This window comes from Sorghum bicolor, chromosome 8, assembly GCF_000003195.3.
Source record: "Sorghum bicolor cultivar BTx623 chromosome 8, Sorghum_bicolor_NCBIv3, whole genome shotgun sequence".
Classification (NCBI taxonomy): Eukaryota; Viridiplantae; Streptophyta; class Magnoliopsida; order Poales; family Poaceae; genus Sorghum; species Sorghum bicolor.
The window spans coordinates 61,167,301-61,191,835 of record NC_012877.2 but is presented as its reverse complement, the minus strand read 5'-3'; the positions used below and the strand labels follow the sequence as shown (position 1 = coordinate 61,191,835).

General features: G+C 46.2%; 3 protein-coding genes and 1 long non-coding RNA gene across 6 annotated transcripts; 3 read left to right on the top strand and 1 right to left on the bottom strand.

Moving 5' to 3' along the window:
* LOC110429764 lies at nt 238-5,727 on the bottom strand. The gene is made up of 2 exons (XR_002446844.1): nt 5,591-5,727; nt 238-566 (listed from the first exon to the last, which is right to left on the bottom strand). It is a non-coding gene; the product is annotated as an uncharacterized LOC110429764 (long non-coding RNA).
* On the top strand, nt 844-8,950 carry LOC8084474 (putative disease resistance protein RGA4). Of its 2 annotated transcripts, none has more exons than XM_021446268.1 (8): nt 844-1,719; nt 1,935-6,261; nt 6,654-6,845; nt 6,945-7,048; nt 7,278-7,649; nt 7,764-7,934; nt 8,023-8,155; nt 8,271-8,950. In XM_021446268.1, exon 2 carries the CDS (start codon nt 1,969-1,971, stop codon nt 6,244-6,246), a length of 4,278 nt encoding a protein of 1,425 aa, XP_021301943.1. In that variant the 5' UTR covers nt 844-1,719; nt 1,935-1,968; the 3' UTR covers nt 6,247-6,261; nt 6,654-6,845; nt 6,945-7,048; nt 7,278-7,649; nt 7,764-7,934; nt 8,023-8,155; nt 8,271-8,950. The 2 variants fall into 2 exon arrangements, with proteins under 2 accessions (XP_021301943.1, XP_021301944.1); XM_021446269.1 differs by having other exon boundaries at nt 1,884-6,261.
* LOC110437637 (protein STRICTOSIDINE SYNTHASE-LIKE 10-like) lies at nt 14,253-24,204 on the top strand. The gene is made up of 3 exons (XM_021466141.1): nt 14,253-14,273; nt 14,778-14,820; nt 23,285-24,204. The coding sequence occupies exons 1-3, from the start codon at nt 14,253-14,255 to the stop codon at nt 24,202-24,204; spliced, it is 984 nt and encodes a 327-aa protein (XP_021321816.1).
* Nucleotides 15,227-18,211, top strand: LOC8084473 (plant cysteine oxidase 2). 2 transcript variants are annotated; one of them, XM_002443547.2, is made up of 5 exons: nt 15,238-15,881; nt 16,338-16,459; nt 16,567-16,744; nt 16,865-17,068; nt 17,815-18,211. In XM_002443547.2, exons 1-5 carry the CDS (start codon nt 15,572-15,574, stop codon nt 17,961-17,963), a joined length of 963 nt encoding a protein of 320 aa, XP_002443592.1. In that variant the 5' UTR covers nt 15,238-15,571; the 3' UTR covers nt 17,964-18,211. The 2 variants fall into 2 exon arrangements, with proteins under 2 accessions (XP_021301264.1, XP_002443592.1); XM_021445589.1 differs by having other exon boundaries at nt 15,227-15,881; nt 16,567-17,068.

Genomic DNA, 24,535 nt, shown 5'->3' with positions numbered 1-24,535 from the left:
AAACTTACATTGTGCTGAATCAAAGTGTGCAAGAGTGTGCCGCTAAGAATAGAACAGGCAACTGCTGCATTTTGAGTGTAGGCCAAATGGCTAGCATGCGAAAGCACATGAGATACAGGACTGAACGAAGCTAGTAAGTAAAAAGTTCTGCTCTGCTAGCATTTCAATGATTGCTTTTCAGATGGATCTCAATCTCACTATAATCTAAAATCAAATGAACATAGGGTCTAGTTTGTCTTGAAGGCAAAGGGCCCTGCTTTTCAAAGTAGAATCACATATCAAAATCAGCTGTCCAACGCAGGCTGTCAAGAACACTGAACCTGAATTTTCAGAGTCAAGCTCTGTTAAACACACTGAATGTGAAGCCCTGTTGGCTACCAAACTTTTGACAATTGGGACTGCACAGTTCAGTCAGTCAGCCCAATTGATTCGCTGAACGGCTGAAGGTTCTTCGATCCCATCTTGCATTGCATGGTTTAAGCTACTCGGCTCGATGTGGCCGCGGCTTCTTCGATCGGCTCGCTGTGGTTCTGTGTCCAGGTCCAGGTCAATGGTCGTCGGACGTCCTGTTCACTTGAGCTTAGGCCTTTTTTTAGTTTCCAAAAATATTCAAGATTTACCGTCAAATCGAATCTTTAAACACATGCATCGAGTATTAAATGTAGATGAAAACAAACTAATTACACAGTTTGTCTGTAATTTATGAGACGAATCTTTTGAGCCTAGTTAGTCCATGATTGGACAATAATTACCAAATACAAACGAAAGCACGGCCTTGTTTAGTTCAACCCAAAAAATCAAAAACTTTTCAAGATTCTCCGTCACATCGAATCTTGCGGCACATGCATGAAGCATTAAATATAGTCGAAAACAATTACATAGTTTGCCTGTAAATCACGGGATGAATCTTTTGAGCCTGTTAGTCCATGATTGGACAATAATTGCCAAATAAAAACGAAAGTCAGTGTCGCGCGGGGTTGCAGGACAAGGTCGATGGGACCTACGAGACCACTGGCCTCTTCAGACTGCAAGTCAGTCAAGAGGAATTCGGGGAAGGACAAGAATAATTGAACAAGCTTTGTGTCCTGCATTTCAGTGACATCAGCTGGAATGGAACCGGACCTACATAGCCAAACTTGCAAAGGCCAAAGGATACCCGACCTAACGTTTTTTCTCAATCAGGATTAAGGTCCCTGCTGAGCTCAAATACCTGAAACGAAAATTACAACATCTGCTAGGTAATTGAACAAGCTTAAGGCCAAAGGGAACTCAGTCTGTGCAAACACAAGCTGTGAGATACAGGGTTGAACTGCTGTAGCGCAGTGTGATTGAGCAATCCATGCCAAGCTCTCGCTCTCGCCTTGGCTGGCAGGAGGCCGTGTCCACTTCAATAAGCTGTCAGGCAAGCAAGATTCCATACTCTGCTTGACTTTTCAAAAATATCAGTCCAAACCAAACACACGCTGGCACTCCCAGCCGTTCAGAAATATCTACATCTCCATCCACACAGCACACACCACCGGTGCAAGTTGCTTGTCCGGAGGCTAGAGTTCTTCTCTCTCGCATTCCTCCCAGATAAGTGTTCCAGTTCACAGACACCTCTTCACGTCCGCGGCCTCCAAGGCTCCAACTCCGTGGTGCCTGTGTCATTGGCTCGTTGCAGCTGCTCCAGTCTCCAACCCGGTGCCGACCACGCAGGGCACCTCCTGCGTAGCCTAGGTAAGCAGCTGGCTAGCCTTGTGATCTGCACATACTTCACCTCTTGCAGAACAAACAGCGAGCTAATCCTAGTACATTGGCTTCAGCTTCAGAACAGCTTCTTGCCAGTGCGGCTGTTGCTGCAAACAAAGACTCACGCAACACCGTTTCTTGTGCTAGTGCAGCTGCAGCTGTTCCGAACAGGCTCATAACTTGATCGATGCTTTGATTCACAGAATCTTCGTCATCCAACACCCTTTGAAAGAGAGGATGGAGATCACCATCAGCGCAGCACGCTGGGCGGTGTCCAGGGCACTGAGACCCATCTCCGATGGCCTCATGGAGTCTTGGGCAGCCTCTTCGAAGCTGGCCCCCAACATCCGCGCCCTCAAGCTGCAACTCCTGTACGCCCAGGGGATGCTAGACAACGCCCGTGGCAGGGATGTCCGCAGCCCGGCACTGGGGCAGCTCTTGCAGGAGCTCCGCAACCAAGCATTTGATGCTGATGACGTTCTAGACGAGCTGGAGTACTTCCGCATCCAAGACGAGCTCGACGGGACCTATGAGACCATTGACGCCGATGTCCGAGGTCTCGTCGGGGGCCTTGTCCTCAACGCACGCCACACGGCCGGGGCCGTCGTCAGTAAGCTGAAGCTCCCCTCATGTTCCTGTGCTTCTGTGGTGTGTCACCATCGTAGAAAGCCAAAACTCAAGTTTGATCGGGTGGCCATGTCCAAACGGATGGTGGACATAGTTGAGCAGCTTAAGCCAGTGTGTGCTATGGTCTCTACAATTCTAGATCTGGAGCTGCAGGGAACTATAGCCTCCACTGGCATCTCAGCCCAACAAGGCACTGCTTTCAACCAAACCACCAGAACCACCACCCCACAGATTATAGAGCCAAAGTTATATGGGAGGGATGATTTGAAAAAGGATGTCATAGATGGAATAACCTCTAAATATCATGTCAATGATGATCTCACTGTTCTTTCGATAGTTGGTCCAGGGGGTCTTGGGAAGACAACACTCACACAACATATATATGAAGAAGCAAAGAGCCACTTCCAAGTCCTGGTATGGGTATGTGTCTCTCAGAATTTCAGTGCAAGTAAGTTGGCACAAGAAATCATAAAACAAATCCCTAAACTTGACAATGAAAATGGAAATGAAAGTGCTGAAGGTCTGATTGAAAAAAGATTGCAGTCCAAACGGTTCTTGCTTGTTTTGGATGACATGTGGACAGATCACGAAAATGAATGGAAAAAACTGCTAGCCCCATTTAAGAAAATGCAAACAAAAGGTAACATGGCAATAGTCACAACAAGGATACCGAAGGTGGCACAAATGGTTGCAACAGTAGGCTGTCAAATAAGATTAGAACGGTTAAGTGATGAAGAATGCATGTGTTTCTTCCAAGCATGTGTGTTTGATGACCAGCAAACATGGGAAGGGAACCCTAATTTGCATGATTTTGGGTGCGAAATAGTGAAGAGATTGAAAGGTTTCCCTCTTGCAGTTAAAACTGTCGGTAGATTACTGAAAACTGAACTTAACACAGACCATTGGAGAAGGGTACTTGAGAGTAAAGAATGGGAATATCAGGCCAATGAGGATGATATCATGCCAGCATTAAAGCTTAGCTATAACTATCTTCCTTTTCATCTACAACAATGTTTTGCCCACTGTGCCTTGTTCCCTGAAGATTATGAATTTGGAAGGGAAGAGTTAATCCACTTGTGGATAGGACTAGGGCTGTTAGGCCCCGACGATCAAAACAAGAGACTTGAAGATATTGGACTAGATTATTTAAGCGACTTGGTTAATCATGGCTTCTTCCATGAAGCAAAAAAAGAGGATGGCAGCACTTATTATGTGATACATGATCTACTCCATGACTTGGCAAGAAATGTTTCAGCACATGAATGTATTAGCATACAAGGGTCTAATGTGTGGTCAATACAAATTCCTGCATCTATACATCACATGTCAATCATCATAAATAATTCAGATGTCCAGGACAAAGCAACCTTTGAAAATTGTAAGAAAGGGCTTGATATACTTGGTAAAAGACTGAAAGCTAGAAACCTACGTACTTTGATGTTATTTGGAGATCACCATGGAAGCTTTTGCAAGATATTTAGTGGTATGTTTCGGGATGCAAAAACCCTTCGTGTCATTTTCTTATCAGGTGCATCGTATGATGTGGAGGTTCTGCTGCACAGTTTCTCACAACTTGTCCATCTTCGTTACTTAAGGATAAAGGGTTATGTATTAAATTTAAGAAGTTTATTTGGTAGTATATCAAGATTTTATAACTTGTTGGTCCTAGATATAAAAGAATGCGACACTTTTGCTCATATGGAAGAAGAAGAGATCTGCTCTTCTACAAGAGATATGAGCAACCTAGTGAAAATTCGTCATTTTCTTGTGGGAAATAATTCTTATCATTGTGGAATTGTTGAGATTGGGAAACTTAAATCTATACAAGAGATAAGGAGATTTGAGGTCAATAGAGAAAAACAAGGTTTTGAATTGAACCAAGTTGGGAAATTGATACAGCTGCAAGGGTCATTGGAGATTTGCAATCTTGAAAAGGTTGGTGGTGCAACAGAGCTGGAAGAATTAAAATTAGTCCATTTGCAACACTTAAATCGATTAATATTAGGTTGGGATAGAGACCAGTCTGATAGGGATCCAAAAAAGGAACAAGATGTTCTTGAATGCCTTAAGCCACACAATAATCTTCAACAAGTGTGCATTAGAGGACATGGAGGTCACACATACCCTACTTGGCTATGTTCAGACCACTCTGCTAAGAAATTGGAATGCCTTTGTCTCAAAGGTGTAGCCTGGAAAAGTCTTCCACCTTTGCTAGGAGTGTTGTTGGTGGTCGGCGAAGAGCACCCAAATGTCACAGGCCAAATCTTCGAGAATCTGAAAAGGCTAGAACTTGTCAACATAGCAACTCTAAGAAAATGGAGTGCAGATAGCCCTTTCTCTAAGCTACAGGTACTCACTATTGAGGATTGTTTTGAACTTACAGAGTTGCCATCTCCGCACATGTTTCCCAACGTACAGGAGATATACATTTCAGAGTGTGAGGAATTAGTGTCAGTGCCACCAATTCCTTGGAGTAGTTCTCTGTCCAAAGCCGAACTGTGGAGAGTGGGTAAGAGTATTGAGAACTTAGATTACAGCAAAAAGGAACAGAAAATTCGTGTAGAGTTCAAAAAGGATGCTCTTGATCGTGAACTCTGGAATGTATTGGCCTTTACTAATCTGAGTGAAATAAGGGAGTTCAGGATTTTTGGATGCTCACAAGTGCCTCTACATCACCTGCAACTGCTAAACTCTCTGAATACCCTGGGTATAAGTGACTTTAGTAGTGTCCTATGGCCAACTGAAGGTGAGAATGATTCCCCATTCGAGTTCCCAGTTGAACAGCTCCAGATATCAGATTGTGGTGCCACTGTGAAGGAATTGGTACAGCTAATCTCTTATTTCCCTAACCTCTCAACGTTGGAACTATGGAAGTGTGGTAACAAGCAGGCAGGAGAAGCAGAGGAAATAGAAGCTGCAACAGGAGAACAGCTGTCCATGCCCCTCCAATTGAAGGAGTTGCTCCAAAATCAGAGCTCTCTGAGATCACTGGAAATAGAAGCTGCAACAGGAGAACAGCTGTCCATCCCCTCTTTTTACTGCCCTTTCCCGACCTCCCTGCAGTCCCTCGTGCTTGAGGGTGTGAAGGATGGCATGCTGACTCTGGCTCCTCTCACAAATCTGACCAAATTGGACCTATATGATTGTGGGGGTCTAAGATCCGAGGACCTATGGCCTCTCCTTGCCCAGGGCCATCTCAAGGAATTACAAATCTGGGGAGCGCACAACTTACTTGATGTCCCAGAGCCTTCGCGGATGTGCGAACAAGTTCTTCCCCAACATAGCTCCAGGCTGCAGGCGCTTGAAACGGATGGGGAAGCTGGAGGCGCCGCTGCTGTGCCCGTCGGTGGCCACTTCTCTTCCTCTCTCACCGAGCTAGGGCTTGCTTGGAATGACGACTTGGAGCACTTCACAATGGAGCAATCGGAGGCCCTGCAGATGCTCACCTCCCTCCAGGTTCTTCGAATTAAGGGGTACTCTAGGCTGCAGTCCCTGCCAGAAGGGTTAGGTGGGCTTCCCAACCTCAAGAGATTAGAGATCTGGTCCTGTGGCTCCTTCCGGTCGCTACCCAAGGGCGGACTTCCAAGTTCACTGGTGGAACTACATATCTGGTTCTGTAAGACCATCCGGTCGCTGCCCAAGGGCACCCTCCCAAGTTCGCTGACAGAACTACACATATTTAGTTGCGATGGCTTCCGGTCGCTACCAAAGGGAAGCCTTCCAAGTTCACTGAAGATATTACGGATCCGCTTCTGTCGTGCTGTCAGGTCGCTGCATGAGGGCAGCCTCCCGAATTCACTTCAAATGCTAGATGTCACGAAAAGCAACGAGAAGCTACAGAAGCAGTGCCGGAAGCTGCAAGGAACAATACCCATAGTTAAGTTCTGAGGCTACTAATCTAAGGTAACAAACACTTCCTTTTTTTCGCACTATTTTTTACCAAAAAGTTCCACCTACGGATCACCCATGTTAGTTGCTGAACGTGAATTAGCTCAATTTTTTTAGTGGCCATTTTACTTTGTTATTATCTGATCAATGGCACCTTACCTTCTGCATGCAAGGAGCACCACTGAACCCTGTCTCTTCCAGTTTCCTCTGATTTAGCTTCTTTAATCCTTTCCAACCATTAGAATTTGTACTGCAACTTTGTTCTAAATCTTCACTCATATATGAATTGTTTGACATAGCATACATGGTCCAAATCAATGATACTATGCTTCAGGTTTTTTTTCTATTCCATCTTGGTTTTGGTTCTAGACAACATGTAACCTGGATATCAAACTTTTTTTTGTCAGGCTGTGATTGGTGGACCATTTTGAGCAGAGATTGAGCAAATTATTCACGACAGGGCATTCTTGACGCAATCTCCCATGATATCTGCTTGTGATCCTGGCGTGAAGAGCTTTACGAAATGCATAGATTGGGATACTGGAAAACCATATCAACGCTGTTACATCAGCATCGAGATTTCAAATGATGTACCATTTGTGAGTTTCATCACAACGTAACCTACTTAGTCTAAATGTGATAGGCTCCCATCTGTTTTTCAAATCTTCTAACTGATCAGCGCAAACTTCCCTTTTCAGTCCGTTGGATTGGATGATGTATACCTCCAGCTGCTGGGAGGTCATCAGCGTCGGAATGCTGTCACAGCTGCTTGCGCAGATCTCTGTCTCCGTACGTAGTCGAGGTAACCATACTTCCAAGCCAATTTGCTGACAGTCCATACATCCAGTTTCATCGAAGTGACATTTCTCCACAGTTAAGATTGATCATGAATGAGGCTGAAATATTAGAAGACTGAACATTTGACCCTTTCTTTCTCTGTTTCTTCATTCATTTGTCTGTTTTCTGTTTATCGCACACATTATTCACCGATGTGTTTTTTCTTCTCTATTGTATGGGTTTGGTAAGTTAAGGATTGGATATCTCTGACGTTTGCAGCCAAGCCAACTTAGAGGAGACCCAACTTCCTGGGAGGACCCGAGGAGCCAGTTTCTGACAGCAGAGCCCGGGTTGGATGGCACATCCACTGTATGTTCTCATCCATCCATGGAGGTCAACCTCTGCTGTAACCTGCTCTTGACATATCCTTCCCTTGCAGTAGTGCCAGTCAGTCGCTGATGCTTGAACTATGTCCCAGCCCATACTAACTAGCACTAAGGCATCTTCCAAGGCATTATCAGACGTGATACAAACTGTGAGACAGACCAGAAGGGCCTCTAGCGCTTGTTGTCGGAATGGCTAATGACAAGGAGCATCTTTTGTGTTTGCTGAGCAGCTTGTCTCAGGTACTGAGTGGGACTAGCAATCCCTTGCTGAGCATTTGAGATTTGGATTTGCCGGCGTATGATTGAAAGTTAATGCAGAAGTTGATGCCATATTTTCTCTGAAACTTGCTGCAGGTTGAACGCCTGACAACGTGCTACCGACGGAGGCGAGCATCGCCATGGCATCGCCAGAGCAACCACCCTCGCGAGAAAGACTCAACTTCCTAGGCGGGAGGAGCCAGTTTCTGACAGCAGAGGAAGCATCAGTACTCGATCGGGGCGCATCCACTGTACTCATCGATGGAGGTTAACCTCTGCTATAACCTGTTATTGACATCATATCCCTCCCCTTCTTAGTAGCGTCAGTCCCTAATGCTTGAGCTATATGTCTCAGCATATATGAGGGCATCTGCAAAGGCCTTATCAGAAGTGAAAGAAACCATCAGACCATAACAGGCTTCCAGCGCTTGTTGTCAGCATGGCTAATGACAAGGAGCATCTTGCGATTGCTGAGCAGCTTCACTCAGGTAGTGGGACTAGTCATCTCTTGCTGAGCATTTGAAATTAATCCAGGCAGGCAGGCGCGTAAGTGGAAGCTATTGCTGAAATTGATACCACATTATTCTCTGAAACTTGCTGCAGGCCAAATGCCTGCCTGACGTCGTGCTACTGACAGAGGCATCGCATCGCTGGAGGAACCTACCGCCACGACGCCAGCAGCCTCGTCCCTGAAAGAATCATGGATAGCTGTGGCACACGACCAGGTGCATCGAGTGCGTGGACATCCATTGGCGGCATCGATCAGCGGCGCCGAAACCCCAGAGTGCATTGACATTTGACAGGTTGGCCGGTCCATCGTCGAGCTCCGCAAGGAAGGCCGTGTGTCATCAGGAATAAGAGAGGAAGGAGATGCCTACTGTAGGGCATCCGACAATGGGAGTGCGCGATGGCAGATGCGGGCGCCCGCGCCCGCGCCTCGTCTCGGCTGCGTCGCCGGCTCCATCCCTTCGTCTTGCCTGCTGTACTGCAACAGCTGGGGGCGCTGGCGTTAGGGGAAGAGCGACCTGGAAGCTGCACTGCACTGAGGTAGGCCGTAGGGAGTGGTGGGTGGTGATGCTGAAGCTGTACCTGCCGGCTCCTGATTCCTGATGATCCGAGGGACAATTCGAGATGGGGGAAAAAATGTCAAATGTCTTTCTCTTTTTCTCTCATAGATATTGCTGATTTATTGTTTGAGAGAAATATTAGTGAACGAATGACAGATTGAGCTTATCAGTGCTTTCTCTCGTGACAAACTAGGGAACAAATGGTTTTCTAGATTTCGAGATGGTTCTTTCGGCGTTCCTGTGGTGTGTGGTAGGAGTATGCATCTTTTTGATGGTCAACTGCATGTGACAGTGACACCTGCCTGGGCTGACACGCGCGTGAACGGCAGGCAAGCATGGCAGGCATCGTCTCTGATGATGGGATGGCACAGCCTCATCCTGTATTCTTGCTGCCGATCGCAGGTCGTGGAAAAAAAAAAAGCACAGCAGCCCGCTGTTTTGTACTCCTACCACTACCAGACTGCCGGTGTTTGCTGGGATGCTCGTGGCTTTTACAGGCGCTACTTCTGCAAAATATCTCTCTCAGTATCTCATCTCCTTTTTTGACGCAATCGGCAGGGAAGTCCCCTACCTATTTTTTTTTTCATTTTATTGATATATGTACAAAGAATAAAGAATACAAAGGCCTTCAAGGCTCGAAACAAAAAATACAGAGGAAGCTAGAGCCTATTCTCACACCAACGTTTTAAGGGGTCAGCAGTCCTCTGTTTGGCTTTGATGCACACCAGGCTTAACTCTTCTTTTAGCAAGATCTTCCATTCAGTAAGAGAGACTGCCTTATTGTCAAAAATGACACCATTTCTGACTTTCCAAATCGACCACGCTGCTGTGATGAAGATTTATCTGAAGATGTGACTTCCAAAATTTGCTCTGGCCTTTGCCAGCATCTCGTGAGGAGGTATGTCGAGATCCCAGTCAATATGTAGCCAGTTCCAGCAGGCTTGGCTGAAGGCACAGGAGAAGAACAGGTGTAAACAAGTCTCCTCCGGATTAAGAGTATAGAGAGCACAAGCATAGCTGTCCAGGTGCATTTTTTTCCTCTTGAGGAGGTTCCTTGTACTCAAACGGTCCCTAACCAGTAACCAAGCAAAGAATTTATGTTTGCCAAGGTTACCCCCGTTCCAAATCCATTTGAAGATCGGAGAGGCATCAATTTGGCCTTGGAGCTGGTTGTATGCTTTTTTTGGGAGAGAAGATGTTTCCCCAGTTATATTCCCAAGAATCAGCACTTTCTGAGCTTACAAGGTTTAGAGTTAGGATTGCATCTAGATCATACAGTTGATCAGCCGCTTGCTCTGACAGGGGCAGAAAGAGGGTGACTTCTGGGTCCTTTTCTACAAAAAAACTTCAGTGACCAATGTTTCTTTCTGCAGAACGAGTATAAGTGAGGAAAAATCCCTTCCAACGGTTGTCCTGACCAATTGTCAAACCAGAGAGTGGTGGTGTTACCCCTACCAGGCCTACACCTGGCAAAACTTCTAAATTTTGGGAAGAGTTTTAAAATATCTTTCCACCAGAAGGAGCCACAGGGTTTTTTTTTCATGTGGTGGTATGTTCTCATTGCGATAAAGCTTGGACCATGTCAACTGGACCCATGGGACTGGGGCATGGTTATAGAATTTATCGAGGAACTTCATAAGGAGGGCAATGTTTTGATTTTCTAAGTTGATGATGTTTAGGCCTCCTTCAGCTTTGGTTCTGCACAGTTCTTTCCAGGCTACCAGACATGTGCCCTTTCTATTGACATCACCTTTGCTCCAGATGCAATGTTTTCTGAATCTGTCAATCTGCTCAAGAACCTGAATTGGGATGGACAGCGTGCACATGTAGTAGGTAGGGAGAGCAGAAAGGACCGAGTTGACTAGTATCAATCTTCCCTGATAGGAGAGAAATCTGTTAAAACCCGAGAGTCTTCTTTCCATTCTGGTGAGTAAAGGAGTGAAGTCCTGAACTGAGGGTCTTGTGGTTCCAAGTGGAAGACCAAGATATGTGAAGGGCATGCTTCCAACCCTGCAGCCAAAGGTGGATGCTAGATGAGACAGCCGAGCTTCAGAGACATTAATGGGAAGAAGACAACTTTTGCTGAAGTTCACATTAAGTCCTGTTGAATCGGAGAAACCTCTGAGTAGTCCTTTTAGAGTGAAAAGTTGTCTAGCTTCTGCTGGCATGATGAGTAGTGTGTCGTCGGCATACTGTACAATGGGAAAGAAGTCCTCAAAGTTGTTTGAGAGAGGGTGGTTTAGAATGCCAGCATGCCAAGCTTTGTTGATAATACTTTGGAGCAAATCGGCTGCAAGCACAAAGAGGAGTGGGGAGAGAGGGTCACCTTGTCTAACACCTCTCTTGCAGTGAAAAGGTTTACCTGGGATCCCATTCAGGAGAACTGAGGAATTACCAGAGTCCAGAATTGCTTTGATCCAGTTTAGCCAGTGGTTGTTGAAACCTTTGTATTTCAGCACTTCTAGGATGGTTTGGTGTTCAATTTTGTCAAAAGCTTTCTCAAAATCTAGCTTTAAGATTACCACCTCTTTCTTAGAATGATGACAAAGGTGTAGGAATTGAAAGGCCCAGGCAAGACAGTCCTGAATGCTTCTGCCTTTGATGAAACCATATTGGTTAGGATGGATGAGTTTGGTGATTACTGACTGTAACCTGATAGACAGGAGTTTTGTAATGCACTTAACTGAGCAGTTGAGCAACGAAATAGGCCTGTAATCGTCTACTGTCTCTGGATGGTCTTTTTTAGGAATAAGGGCAATGTAGGAGCTATTAATACTTGTGAGATCAATGTTGTTGTTGAAGAAATCTCTGAATAATCTGTGAAAATGGTTTTTGATAATGGGCCAGCAGTGTCTCCCATTTTTTTTAAAGACGACAAAATAATGAAGTACATCTAAGTTTGCCCGAAGCAAAAATTTTCACTTTTAACTACCGACGTTTGAAATCCTATGCGTGCACACACTTTTTTTGTGTGAGAAAAGTTTTATGTGCATTGACAACAAAAGATGTGCATTGCTATACAATTTCACACATCGAGTTTTAAAACAATAGTAGTATACTTTTATGAGTACTTTCTTTGTCTATAAAAGAATCAATTCTAATAGAAAAGAGTAATAGTAGTATACTTTTGTGCTTACTACTCTCTTTGTCTATCAAAAATAAATCAATTCCTAATAGAAAAAGAATAATAACATCTATGACACAAAATGAGCATCTATATTCTATGAAAAATCTAATGATTCTTTAATAACACATGTAAGGCCTTGTTTAGTTTCAAAATTTTTTGGGAAATCGACACTGTAGCACTTTTCGTTTGTATTTGACAAATATTGTCCAATCACGGATTAACTAGGCTCAAAAGATTGATCTCGTCAATTCCGACCAAACTGTGTAATTAGTTTTTATTTTCGTCTATATTTAATTGTCCATGTATGTGTCTAAAGATTCGATGTGATGGAGAATCTGAAAAATTTTGCAAATTTTTTTAGAAACTAAACAAGACCTAACAGATTTTTTTTTGACTTAAGACAAGTCAAGGAATCGATTCTTTTAGGCACGGGGACTATACCGTTAGTTGAAACATCGTATTAAAGACGGTAACAGTGTCAGTCTGGATGAGGATGAGCTCGTGTTTCCGTTTCAGCACAAGACGAAGCAGAGTCATCAGTGGTTGGCTGGAAAGCGCGCGGGTGGTGCACGTGTACTGTGCCAAGCAGTTGCCAAGTGCCCACTGTTTTGGCAACTATAGTGGTCTGGACTTCGACTTGGCTTCCAGGATTATTATTATTACTATTATTATTACAAAGGATCCTCATCTCCACATCGCCATCCACCACACCAAAAATGTCAGCTTTGCTGGCTGGCTGGAGCTTGCTTGCCACTTTGCCTGCCCGGCTTTTGCCTTTCCTTTGCTTTCCGACAGCAAAAATATCACATGCTTGATACCGATGGAGACGGGTACGATGATGCCAAGTGCCCACTGTTTCATCACGGAAGATGCCACAGTTTGAGGCCTTGTTAAATCTAAAAACTTTTTAAGATTCTCTATCATATCGAATATTACGATACATGTATAAAACATTAAATATAAATAAAAAATAACTAATTATACATTTTACTTGTAATTTGCGAACGAATCTTTTAAAACTAGTTAGACCGTCTCCAACAACCCTTTCCAAATACAAGATCCATTTAAAGTTTAGGTAGCGCTACATGTAAAAGTTTCTATACTCATTTTTAATCTTCTCCAACAACAAGATCCAAAAGAGAATCCTTCTTGCAAATGGATCTTAAGAAGAGACGATGCGCATATTTGGATTATGCCTTTCTTGATATCCAAAATGGATCTTCTATATAGGAACTCTGTTGGAGGCTATAACTACGTTGGAGACCTTTGGTTTTGGGTCTCGTGGTGGTTCTCCTCTTGGAGATAGCCTTAGTCCATGGTTGGATAATAGTTACTAAATACAAATGAAAGTGTTACAGTACCCAAAAATTTTTACCCACTGAACTTAACAAGGCCTGAGCCTCTGAGGCAGGGATGAATATTCAGCCGACTCCTAGGCTGTTTCTTTTGTTATTCGGGCGAGGAGTTGGATGGAAGTTGGATTGAGAGATTTGCAAACGAAAATGCTAATCAATGTACTTGCGCTGCAAATATAGATGGCCAACGGGCCAGCATGGCCCGGTGGGGGTCAGGCCATCACGGGCCATCGTGCTTCATGGGCCGTGCCGCTACGTGCTCTTGTGGGTCGATTTACGTGCCGTGCCGACCTGAGAAGCACGGCAAAAATAGTGAGGCCGTGCTGGCCCGCGACCCACAGAGAGAGAAGAGAAGAGGAGGAGCAGCCAAGCAGCACATGCCACGGGCATGAGAGGCAGCACCGCCGCCACTGTCGTGCTCGACCACGACGAAGATCTTGTTGTCGGTGTGAGGAGGCATGGAGGAGGAGCCGCCGCGCGCTGAAGCTACGCCGGTGGGCTCCACTTGAAGCAGAGAGGAAGAGAAGGAGGTGTAGGGCGGCACGAGGAGGCACACTGGTGTCTGGTGGTGGTGGGGCGAGCTGGTTCGGCATTTGGCGATGTCGGGCGCGAGCATGTGCAGGAGGAAGAGAAGCTGACCGCCACCCGTGCCTACTGTTGAGAGCGGGTCGTGCCCGTGCCGAGCCACGTGCTGGTGCGGCCCATGCATGATCTGTTTCATTCCTCAGGCCGTGCCAGCCCGAGAGCTTGTTGGCTACCGTACCAGGGCGTGCTTGTGTCTCTGTTTCGTAAGTGGCGTCTCGTGGCCGCCTGTACACTACGACACGTTACGTTACGTTACGTTACGTTACGTTAGCACAGGAGCGGTGAAAAGCTAGCTAGGCTCGCTCCTTCCTTGCTTCCTTTCGTACCAGAATGAGGCCGGGATGACATGAACACATCAGGAAAAGAAAGCGTCGGACCGCACAAGAGGAAATATCCCGTGTGTGTGTGTTTTGATTGCTTAGTACGTATTAGTATTATGTACTATGTATGTATGCCCGCTCTAGATGCTTATGTAAGTACTATGTAGTTAGAGATGCGTACGTCCGACTGTGTGGATGGAGACGTGTGGAGATTATAATTAAGGTGATAAGACTGTCTTATGCTACAGAGCGAATCGAACAAATATAGTATAGGAGTTAGGCGAACCTTGTCTAAAAAATCATATCTAAATGTATTGTTTGTTGATTTATAAAAAACGGTTGGTCGATAGAAAAAGTATGATTTATAAGACAAGTATGAATTCTTACGGGGACTTTTATATGCGGTATGGGATGTTGTTTTAGAAAAAAAACGTTTTTTTTTCTCTGAAGAGAATAATGACAGATGCGGAGAATCCAGCAGCAGCACCCACCGATTTGGCCACGCCCGCCCGTTTCCTTGCCTGCCCGACACGTGGCCTGGATGAGTGCGACAACCCTGGGAATGGAAATTGTCAAAAGTCCCAACCAAGAGAAGATCTTTTTTTTTTTTTAAAAAAAAAAGCACAACACTGTATTTGTAACGTACTATACCTCAGCGACGTTTACTACTACGTAGTACTAGGTACCAATACCGGCTTCCAGGCTACCAATACCGGTGGGCTCCTCCTGTCACTGTGACGACGGACCCAACCCAAATCTGGGAACGGAGCTGACGTCACGCAGCAAGCAGTCGGTCCTCAGCCGTTGGTGAATGGGTGACGCAACAAACGGCTGGACGAAAACCGCTCCAGGAAGGAAGTATGGCCCGGTCAAGCAGGGGATGCGGGCCCACGTGTCGGCCGCTGCGGATTCGGATAACGAAACCGTGGAACACCCGCCGTCGGTTTTGCCGCGCCTGGCTTTCCGCTTCCGTTTCCGCCCCCGGTACGGATACGGAACCGGAACCGGCGGGGCGGTGGTGGCCGCCACACCGACACCGACAGCGACCACCAGCGCCATCCTCCTTCCCTGTTGGCTCCCTCCCTCGCGATGGCAGGCAGGAAAGAAACAACACAACAGCCCACGGTTTTGCTCTCCATCCTCCCCGCCGCCTCGTCACCCCTCCTCCCCCTCCGGCTACTGCTTATAGTCGCCTGCTGCCCCCGCGGCCCTTTTCCCTTCCACCACCCCCCACCCACCCTCTGCTCTGCGCTTGCCTGCCTGCCTGCCTGCTTCGTCTTCGTCTTGGCTACTGCAGCTAGCGCGTGCTGCTCCTCCATCTTCTCCACTTCGTGCCCTCTGCACTTCGTCTTGCCGGCGCTGTTCCCAGCTCCCGTCAAAAGACCGGGAGTTTTTTTTTTTTCTAAGTGCGGCCAAGTTGTCGATCGGCTGCTGGTTGATTGATTAGTCGATGAAGGTGGCGGCGGCGGCGGAGATGGGCGCGGTGGGAGTCGTGCAGGTGCAGGCGCAGCTCGACCTCAACCTCGAGGTGGCGCCGTCGGCGGCGCTGCCGGAGCCCGCGGCCGCGCCGACGGAGCGGGAGGCCAAGAGGCGCCGGGTGGCGCACGCGGTGCCGGCGGCGGCGGGGCGCCGCGGCAGGAGGCGCCGCGTGCAGGCCGCCACCGCCGTGCAGCGGCTCTTCCAGGCCTGCCGCCACGTCTTCAGGGGCCCCGGCACCGTCCCCAAGCCCGCCGAGGTCCAGATGCTCCGCGACATGCTCGGTGCGTGCGTGCGTGCGTTGCGTCATCCCCCTCCCCTTCTCGTCTTCTCTTCCTCCCTTCTTCGCTGCTGCAAGTCTGCAACTGCAACATGCAGTGTTCATGACCCGATTCGGAAACTGAAACATTTCCTAAATGTATACTAATTTGTATGATCGATCGGGAACGAATTGGCATGCAGAGTTCTTCTGAATCGTCAGACATGGCCTCCGTGTGCTCTGTTCAGTTTTACTAGATACGAGTAGTTATTACTATTACTTACCTGCTCTGCTTACTATATTCAGTTCTGCTACTGACAATTGCTTGGCGAAATGCAGTAGGCCAAGAGCATTTTCAATCACCATCTTGTCTTAGAAAACACATATATACAGTCTATGACTTTTATACAATAGTATGCATCATGCACCTGTTTATTGCATGGATTTCCTGAATCTGAATTCCTGCTCCTACCATTTGCAGACAGAATGCGGCCAGAGGATGTCGGCCTGAGCCCAGATCTCAGGTACTTCAGGACTCGAGACGCCACTCAGGGCATCCCAACAATTACACACACGACGATCTACAAATGCCCGAATTTTTCGGTAGGCACAGCGGTGACCGTGTTAAAAGGCACCAAGCTGAATTTTGATGTACAAAAAAAATGCCTTTTAACTTTTCTGATGATGATGGTCCTTCCATTGTTTTGCAGATGGTTATCCTCTTCTTGCCACGAAACGCTGTCATTCCTCTGCATAACCACCCCGGAATGACTGTGTTCAGCAAGCTGCTCCTTGGGTCGATGCATATCAAGTCGTACGATTGGGTCGATGCTGAACCTGATCCTTCCGCGACCACCTGTTCTTCATTGTCGTCAACCGATGCTCAATGTAAGCTTTCTCCTTGCTGTATTGTCGTCGGCGGCTTGGTTGTCTCTTCTGTTGTCAACCCCTCTGTAGCAGATATATATATATATGTTGAAATGCTAAGATTTTGTTCTTTCTCTGCAGTGAGACTGGCAAAGGTGGTGGTGGATGATGTTTTTAGAGCGCCGTGTGACACCTCGGTCCTGTACCCAACGACAGGAGGGAACATGCACCGGTTCACCGCCATTTCGCCTTGTGCGATCCTCGACATTCTTGGGCCGCCCTACTCCATAGAGGAGGACAGGGACTGCACGTACTACACCGATATACCATACACACACCATTCGAGTAAGTAGTTTCCTCAGAAATCTAAACAGATAAATTCTGCATTCGCTGCCTGCTATTAGCTTCGACAAATGTACGATAAAATACTGCAATTTGGTATCTGAAAGACATGTCTTCGGCTTCAACTAGCTAGATTATAGATTCAAAATAAGGCCTAGTTGGTGATTCAGGGGTTTATTTTACCGACAACATGCAAGATATTCTGTAGTACCTGTTTGCCACAAAACTATGGACGGTTTTAGGCATATGACTTGCAATTTGCGACGCATATTTAATTGCTAGTTTGCCAAAACAGTTGTTTTGCGTAGGAGCAGCCCACCGGATACGGAAAGGTCTCTGTTAGTTAAATAACCACCTTCCAGCAGATGGCTTTTTGTTTAAGAATTCAGGTACTGTAGTCCATCTTGCAAACCTGCGCACAGCGCACGTGATTAGCTGTTTAAGCACACAGTTTCGCGCCCATGTGCCCCCAAGTTGGAGACTCATGTACTGTATAAAATAAAGTGATCTAGCTTCGCCCCAAAGTCATTAGACTAATGAACTGCACTAGATAATTAATTGCACTACTAGTAGTTTCAATATATTGCAATGCTGCTGTTTGTGCTTGTGCTAATTGAATTGCAATCATTTAAAATTAAATCCAGTTGCTGATTGCACACCATCCCATCTTTTTCATGCAATTACCAGCTGCACGAGTTCTTGCAACTGCACTGGGCTCACTGATGATTGATTCGTGTTTATGCTTGCAGCGGGCGTAGATGACACCGGTGATGACCTCAACGGCTTGGACGTGGAGCATGGCCAAGGCCGTCTAGCATGGCTGAAGGAGATCGACATGCCGACGGAGCTCAAGATGCACAGCGTCCACTACGGTGGCCCGCCGATCTCCGACAAGTGAGATCGCCGGCCGTCGCCCCTCCGTCCGGCCAGTTGTACTGTATCTAACTGATCATGGCAGAGCCGTCGTTGTCGTCCGTCGTCTAACATTGTGAATAGCAGCAAGCCATAGGCCTTAGTTAACAGAGTTCGAGTACAATGCTTGCTTGCATCGTTGTTCTCTAGATGCCCTTTCTTGTTATTTGTGTTTCTACTGCAGATGGACGTTTTGTCTTAATTAATACATAAGTCATCCACAGATTTCATTTTTGTCGTTGTACTATCCTTGTCATATTCTTATGTTGTACGTAGTGCAAACTCACAATATGTTTTAGCCGTTGTAGATACATAGTTCTTTTATGCACCTAAATATACACTAATATGTCTAGATACATAGTAAAAGTAATATAGATAGAAAAAGCAAAACATCTTTTAGTTTAGAACAGATGAAGTAATAAGCTTGATTAACACGTACAAACAATATAAAACAAGTATCTCATCCGATATGATTAGATACATAGTAAAAGTAATTCATCCAATACGAATACGTAGTAAAATTAGTGTATCTCGAAAAATCAAAATGTCTTATAATTTGTAATAGATAAAGTGTATATAAGGTTGATTGACTAACAGAAACAATATGAAACAAGTAGCTCATCCGATACGAGAGTTTAATTTGAAGGAGGCGAAGCCTGGTGTGGAGACATGGCTCATGAGAGAACGGAACGGTGATGAAATCCTACTAACTTTTGAGGAGGTTCTTGTAACCGACTTTAACAAGCCCGACCCAACAAATGAATTTGGTCCACGTGCTTCTTGTGGCCCAATAATGAACGTTCTGCTGGCTGACTGTGCTCATCAGCATGGTAGATTGCCTGTTTGTCCTTGGTGGCTTCTCCAGCGCGGCGAGCTCTTTGTCGTCCAGTGGGCACTTCTCAGCTATGCAAATTTGCCTTAGCTTATTGCATTCTGCCAAATCAAGTCTTGGGTCACATGATGCATCTAAGCAATACAAATACAACATTGTTGTGCAAAGAGGCACTTACAGGCACCACATGCGTGAAAAATTGTCTGCACACTCTGCACAATGTCAAAATCGAAGGCAATCGTAGAGGTGCATGCCTTTGGTTCCAAATAACTTCTCGTCGATTCTTGCACTGATGCTGTTCATATCAATCTTAAGGGCACACAAGTACCAATCATGGAACAAAATCCTTAGGCCACTGCATGAAACAAAATCCAAATTGATTTTTTTGTGTATATAAGTTATATATATATGTTTATATATATCTTCCAACTAGTATGACGAAGTAAAGTATGTAGCTACTTAATTTATTAATAATAGGAGAGAACCCACTAAAAAGGTTCTTTTGGTTACAAGTCACGTAATTTTTCGTGTGAAAAACATGCGCTTGGTGCCCGACAACGATCGAACCCACGACGTCTGTGCCACTTTGCTGCCGTACGTGCTAGTAGCTCCACGCTGTCGCCAAATAGTTTATTTGTAATCACAACTGAGTAATGTCTTGGGGTGTTTATTTGGACCGGAAATCACCAATTGCCATCCAAGCTTTGTATTGTTAAACTCTATTTCTGCTTAATAAAAAACATACTTGACACAATCGCAGAAAAAGAAAAAAAAACTACAGATAGATATTTAAGATTATCTATATGTCCATAATGTTTGAAAAAGAAAAAAGAGAAAAAATATGTAAATTAATATGAATAATTTTATTAGTTATATGTATACTTTTTTTTTTTGAAAAAATGGCAGGAGCTCTGCCCTTCAATTAAGAACAGAGTGTTTTATGCACAAATAGGACCAAAAACAGTCCAGTCGGTACAACAGCAAGAAAGAAAAACTCCTTATCGTTTCATAGGCATTATTGAATATTCGTCTGTTCGTCTCTTTCCAGAGGTTCCAGAAGATATAGATGACTATGCCGTTGAAGCGTCTTCACTCCGGACAAGACACTTGCTTGCAGTGTTCTCCCACCAGTGACAAATATTTGGGGGGTCGTTCTGTTGCGGTCCCAGGAGGACGTCAAAATGTTCCCAAACTAGGATTTGACTCCAAATTGCCTTAGCAAATGAGCAGCATAAACATAGGTGTAGCCCAGTCTCCAAAGGCTTATTGCACAGCACTAGAGATGGCAACGGGGAATTCTCCGTCGGGAATACCTCCCCATCCCCGTCCCCGTGAGGAGAAAAAATCCCCGTCCCCGTCCCCGTCAAAGCTCACGGGGGCAATTTCTCCCCCATCCCCGTACCCGCGTGGGGAAAAATCTCCGTCGGGGATCCCCGTCCCCGCATACACATTAATTTATTGTCATTCACAATCGTTCAAATCATCACTATTTACATAAGGTTATCAATACACTATAGTATAACATGAATCACAAATCCAGAAATAGCTAAATAGCAAGAACCAGGACATTAATGAGCATAACGAATGGCTCAATCTACTGTGTGGCCATAGAAGATCTTGAGCAGTGACGTGAAGGAAAAAATCTATGGCGGTAAAATCTTGATCTGAACCTGCACTGCCTAGCTGCTTCAAGAAACCACCGCTGGTCTTGCTGCCTTGGGGACGCATGCAATTTTTGCCCGTAGGGAGCCACGCGTGGATGCTCCTCTGCTGCCGATGGGGAGCCAAGCAGGATGCGCAGCTGCTGTTGAAGGGTCGAGCGGATGCCTGCATAGGGTCACCTCATGGACTGCACAGCAGCGCGCCATGTGTGGCGCGGCTAAGCAATGCGGCGGCAGCGGGTAGACACAAGAGGAGAGGATGAGGACTGAGGAGCAGTTAGGTTTTCTAGTGCTTATATATGTATATTCAACGCGTGCTTTGATGGACCGAGTAGTCGAGTACACAGGTTATATGGGCTGTATTTGAGAAACGGGGATACGGGGAAACTGGGACGGGGAACAGGCTACCAGACCCGACGGGGGAAGCTTTTTCCCCATTTAATCCCCCGTGGGCATGATTATAGTCTCATCTCTGTCCCCTAATAGGTGAATTCCCCACGAGAATCGAGGATCGGGCGGGTCCCCGTTGACATCTTTACACAGCACACACTTTTCCTCATATGGCCAACCCCTTTTTACCAAGTTGTCTGCTGTTAGTAGTTTCCCGTGTATCAGGATCCATACAAATACCTTGCACTTATTTTTCACAAGTGCTCTCCAAATGAGGTCCTTTCGGAATTTTGAGAACGAGTCACTGAATTGGGCACGGTACGCTGAGCAGGTGGAGTAATTTCCATCTCGCGTTCATTTCCAAGTGATGGAGTCTTTGACACCTTGGGTGAGAGAACATTATGGATTCTGATCTAGAGGGAGACAAATTCCTCAATGTGGGTGGCAGTGGTGATGCAATGGCCTAGGGAGCGTATCCTATTGCCGTTACAGAGTTCCTGCTGGATTGTCCTATTCTTCCTGTTGGCTAATTGGAAGAGATTTGGGGCCAAATACTTCGGTGCTTCTCCCTCAAGCCAATTGTTGTGCCAGAAACTAGCCTTTACGCCGTCTCCTATGGTGACTATGGTTGACGCATTGAACAATAGTCGATCGACGTGGCTGCAAGGGAGGTCCATCCCAGTCCATGGTTTGGACTCTTCCGTCCACTCCTGCCACAGCCAACGAAGTCGGAGTGCGTGGCCAAGTCTCTCTAGGTCAGGTACCCCTAGCCCTTCCAGATCCTTTGGCCGGGCGACCGTTGGCCAATTCACCAAACAATGTCCTCCATTTGCATTCTCATCCCCTTTCCATAAGAACGATCTCCTAACTGTGAGGTGATAAGTTGGCATGGCCGATAGGACTGAAGAGACGAGTGCTAGGCGCCCTGCCCTATTAAGCCATCTTCCTTTCCATCCCGGTATTCGTTGCCCAATGCGCTCAATGAGTGGCTGCATGTGGATTTTCTGTAGTGTTCTGATATGTAGCTGTAGTCCCAGGTATTTGCAAGGGAAAGTGCCTCTAATACCTGTGAATGGGGACAATAATGAGCCGAGATCGACTTCTTCGCATCTGATCGGGTGGATGGAGCTTTTCTGTAAGTTTATATGGAGACCTGAAAATTTTTCTAGGATTGTTTTGATTGTCACAACATCGTCTCTTAGCGGGTTGATGAAAATTGCCGTGTCATCTGCATACATAGAGGTTCTCCATTTAGCTGCTGCTGAAGGCAAGGGGGTTATGATTTCCTGCTAGGTTGCCAAGTCAAGTAGGCGTTGCAAAGGATCGATGGCCAAAATAAAAAGCATGGGAGAGAGAGGGTCCCCTTGACAGATGTCTTTGGCATGGCTGAAGCTGATCCCTTTTTGACCATTAAGTAGCGTGCACGATGCGACTGTTCGGAAGAGAATGGAGACCTATTCGCGCCATCGTGGCCCAAAACCCAGAGCCTGCAGAATCTTCAACAAGTAGCTCCAGCTTACCGTATCAAATGCCTTGTGGATGTCTAGTTTCATGAATAGAGCCGGCAGCTTCAGCTTTTGAAATTTGTGTACTGCGCCTTGGACATGTAAGAAATTATCGTGGATGTTATATGTATACTATGGGGTGTTTGGGACTGCCCCGCTTCACGTTTTTCAGCTCCGCTCCATGTTTTTTAGCCAAACGGTTTCAGCTCCACGCACTCAGTTCGAGGAAAAAGGGTGGAGTTGTGAGAGCACCTAAAGAGGTACTCCACAAACTCCAGTTTTTTGTGGAGCTGCTCCATGATGGAATTTGTGGAGCAGAGTTTGTGGAGTAGTCCCAAACACCCCATATATATATAAATGAAAAAAATCTAGTGCTTCCGTCCTCAAATATCAATTTAGTCCGCGCAGGGCAGAGAGGGCACATGTTCTGTAATTGCGTATTGGTTGAACGCGTATTATTAGAAGACTTTCTTGTAGTGGTAGTAGCTTAGTAAACCTCATTGCTCTTTGCTTACAAAAGGAAGAAGAGAAAAATTAAAAAATTCAACCTTAACCTAGCTCGATCGTACAGAGTTGTTACTACGTGTGGCCGTGGACGTCAACAACTAACTAACCCCTGTCCTAATCGTATACTACACCTCGGGCGTGCAGGCAACCGGGCGTGCAGGCAACCAATGAGTGTTTGCACTCCATACAATTCAACTCGCACAGAGATCGTCACGCGTACAACTGAGCTCATATATATACTTATGTACTACATAGATGTGCCTATCAACCCGTCCATCAAAACCACTTGTTGCAATGTCGTCACGCATTCTCTTCCTCCTCTGCTTGCTTCAGATCGTTTTTACGGCGGCCAGGAACATCCACGTCCCAAAGTATGGCTCCAGCACCGCCGCCGCCGCCTTCGATTTCATCTCTCTACCGGGTGGTGTCACCGGCGCCGAGAGCCTGGCCTTCGACCGCAGAGGCCAGGGTCCCTACGCCGGCGTCTCGGACGGCCGCGTGCTCAGGTGGGGCGGCAGCGGCCGTGGCTGGACGACCTTCGCCTACAGCACTAGCTACGCCCACAACCCGTCTTGCAAGGCCTCTCCGGCGCGTCCGGGCGACACCGAGGACGTCTGTGGCCGCCCCCTTGGGCTCCAGTTCAACATCAGGACCGGCGATCTGTACATCGCCGACGCCTACCACGGGCTTCTCAAGGTTGGCCCGGCAGGCGGTGAGGCCAAGGTGGTGGCAGCCAAGGCCGACGGTGGCGCGTTCACCTTCGTCAACGGCGTCGACATCGACCAGTCCACCGGCGATGTGTACTTCACGGACAGCAGCACGTCGTACACGCGGCGGCACAACACGGATATCATGACAAACCGTGACGCCTCCGGCCGGCTGATGAAGTACGACGCACGGGGCAAGCGTGTTATTGTTCTCAAGGATGCTCTACCCTACCCTAATGGTGTCGCAGTTAGCACCGACAGAACACACGTCGTGGTGGCTCATACAGGGCCGTGCCAATTGTTCAGGTTCTTTATTAAAGGGCCTAAAGCGGGAACCTATGAGCTCTTTGCTGACTTGCCTGGCTACCCAGACAATATCAGGCGTGACGCAAAAGGAGGCTACTGGGTTGCGCTTAACAGGGAGAAGATCGATGGAGAGGCGATAGCGGCTGGCAAACACATCGTCGGTGTACGCCTAGATTCAAAGGGCGTGCAACGCGATGAGATGACGGCAGAGGACAAGAGCGTCACACTGTCTGATGTCTCAGATAAAGATGACAAGCTTTGGTTGGGTTCCGTCGAACTCGACTACGTCGTAGCTGTAGACCCGAAGTTATTAAATTAGATTGTTTTAGGTTAGTTTTGCTTTTTAAAAATTATATAAGTTATTAGGATATAATTTAAATGTTATATAAATATTAATAATATTTTAAGGAGATTTTATGGGAAGAAGGTTGATTTTCTTATAGCGTGTGCCTAATATTTACTATATATATATATATATATATATATATATATATATATATATATATATATATATATATATATTGAAACCTTGTATGCATTAGTCCTTGGCACTCATATTGTTGGCACTCTAATGTCGTGCTCGGGACCATGTTGCTTGAACTATTTGTCAGTTACCTTATATGCTCTGCCTTGTTCACTTAAATTAATTC

What these genes read in the sequence shown, in the direction of transcription:
- LOC110437637 (XM_021466141.1), top strand. Translation starts at nt 14,253, where the DNA reads ATGCCCGCTCTAGATGCTTAT. An exon ending in TGCCCGCTCTAGATGCTTAT is followed by an intron (nt 14,274 to 14,777) that starts GTAAGTACTATG and finishes ACTATACCTCAG; the next exon opens with CGACGTTTACTACTACGTAG. An exon ending in TAGGTACCAATACCGGCTTC is followed by an intron (nt 14,821 to 23,284) that starts CAGGCTACCAAT and finishes TCGATTTCATCT; the next exon opens with CTCTACCGGGTGGTGTCACC.
- LOC8084473 (XM_021445589.1), top strand. Translation starts at nt 15,572, where the DNA reads ATGAAGGTGGCGGCGGCGGCGGAGATGGGCGCGGTGGGAGTCGTGCAG. An exon ending in GATGCTCCGCGACATGCTCG is followed by an intron (nt 15,882 to 16,337) that starts GTGCGTGCGTGC and finishes TACCATTTGCAG; the next exon opens with ACAGAATGCGGCCAGAGGAT. An exon ending in ACAAATGCCCGAATTTTTCG is followed by an intron (nt 16,460 to 16,566) that starts GTAGGCACAGCG and finishes ATTGTTTTGCAG; the next exon opens with ATGGTTATCCTCTTCTTGCC.
- LOC8084474 (XM_021446268.1), top strand. Translation starts at nt 1,969, where the DNA reads ATGGAGATCACCATCAGCGCAGCACGCTGGGCGGTGTCCAGGGCACTG.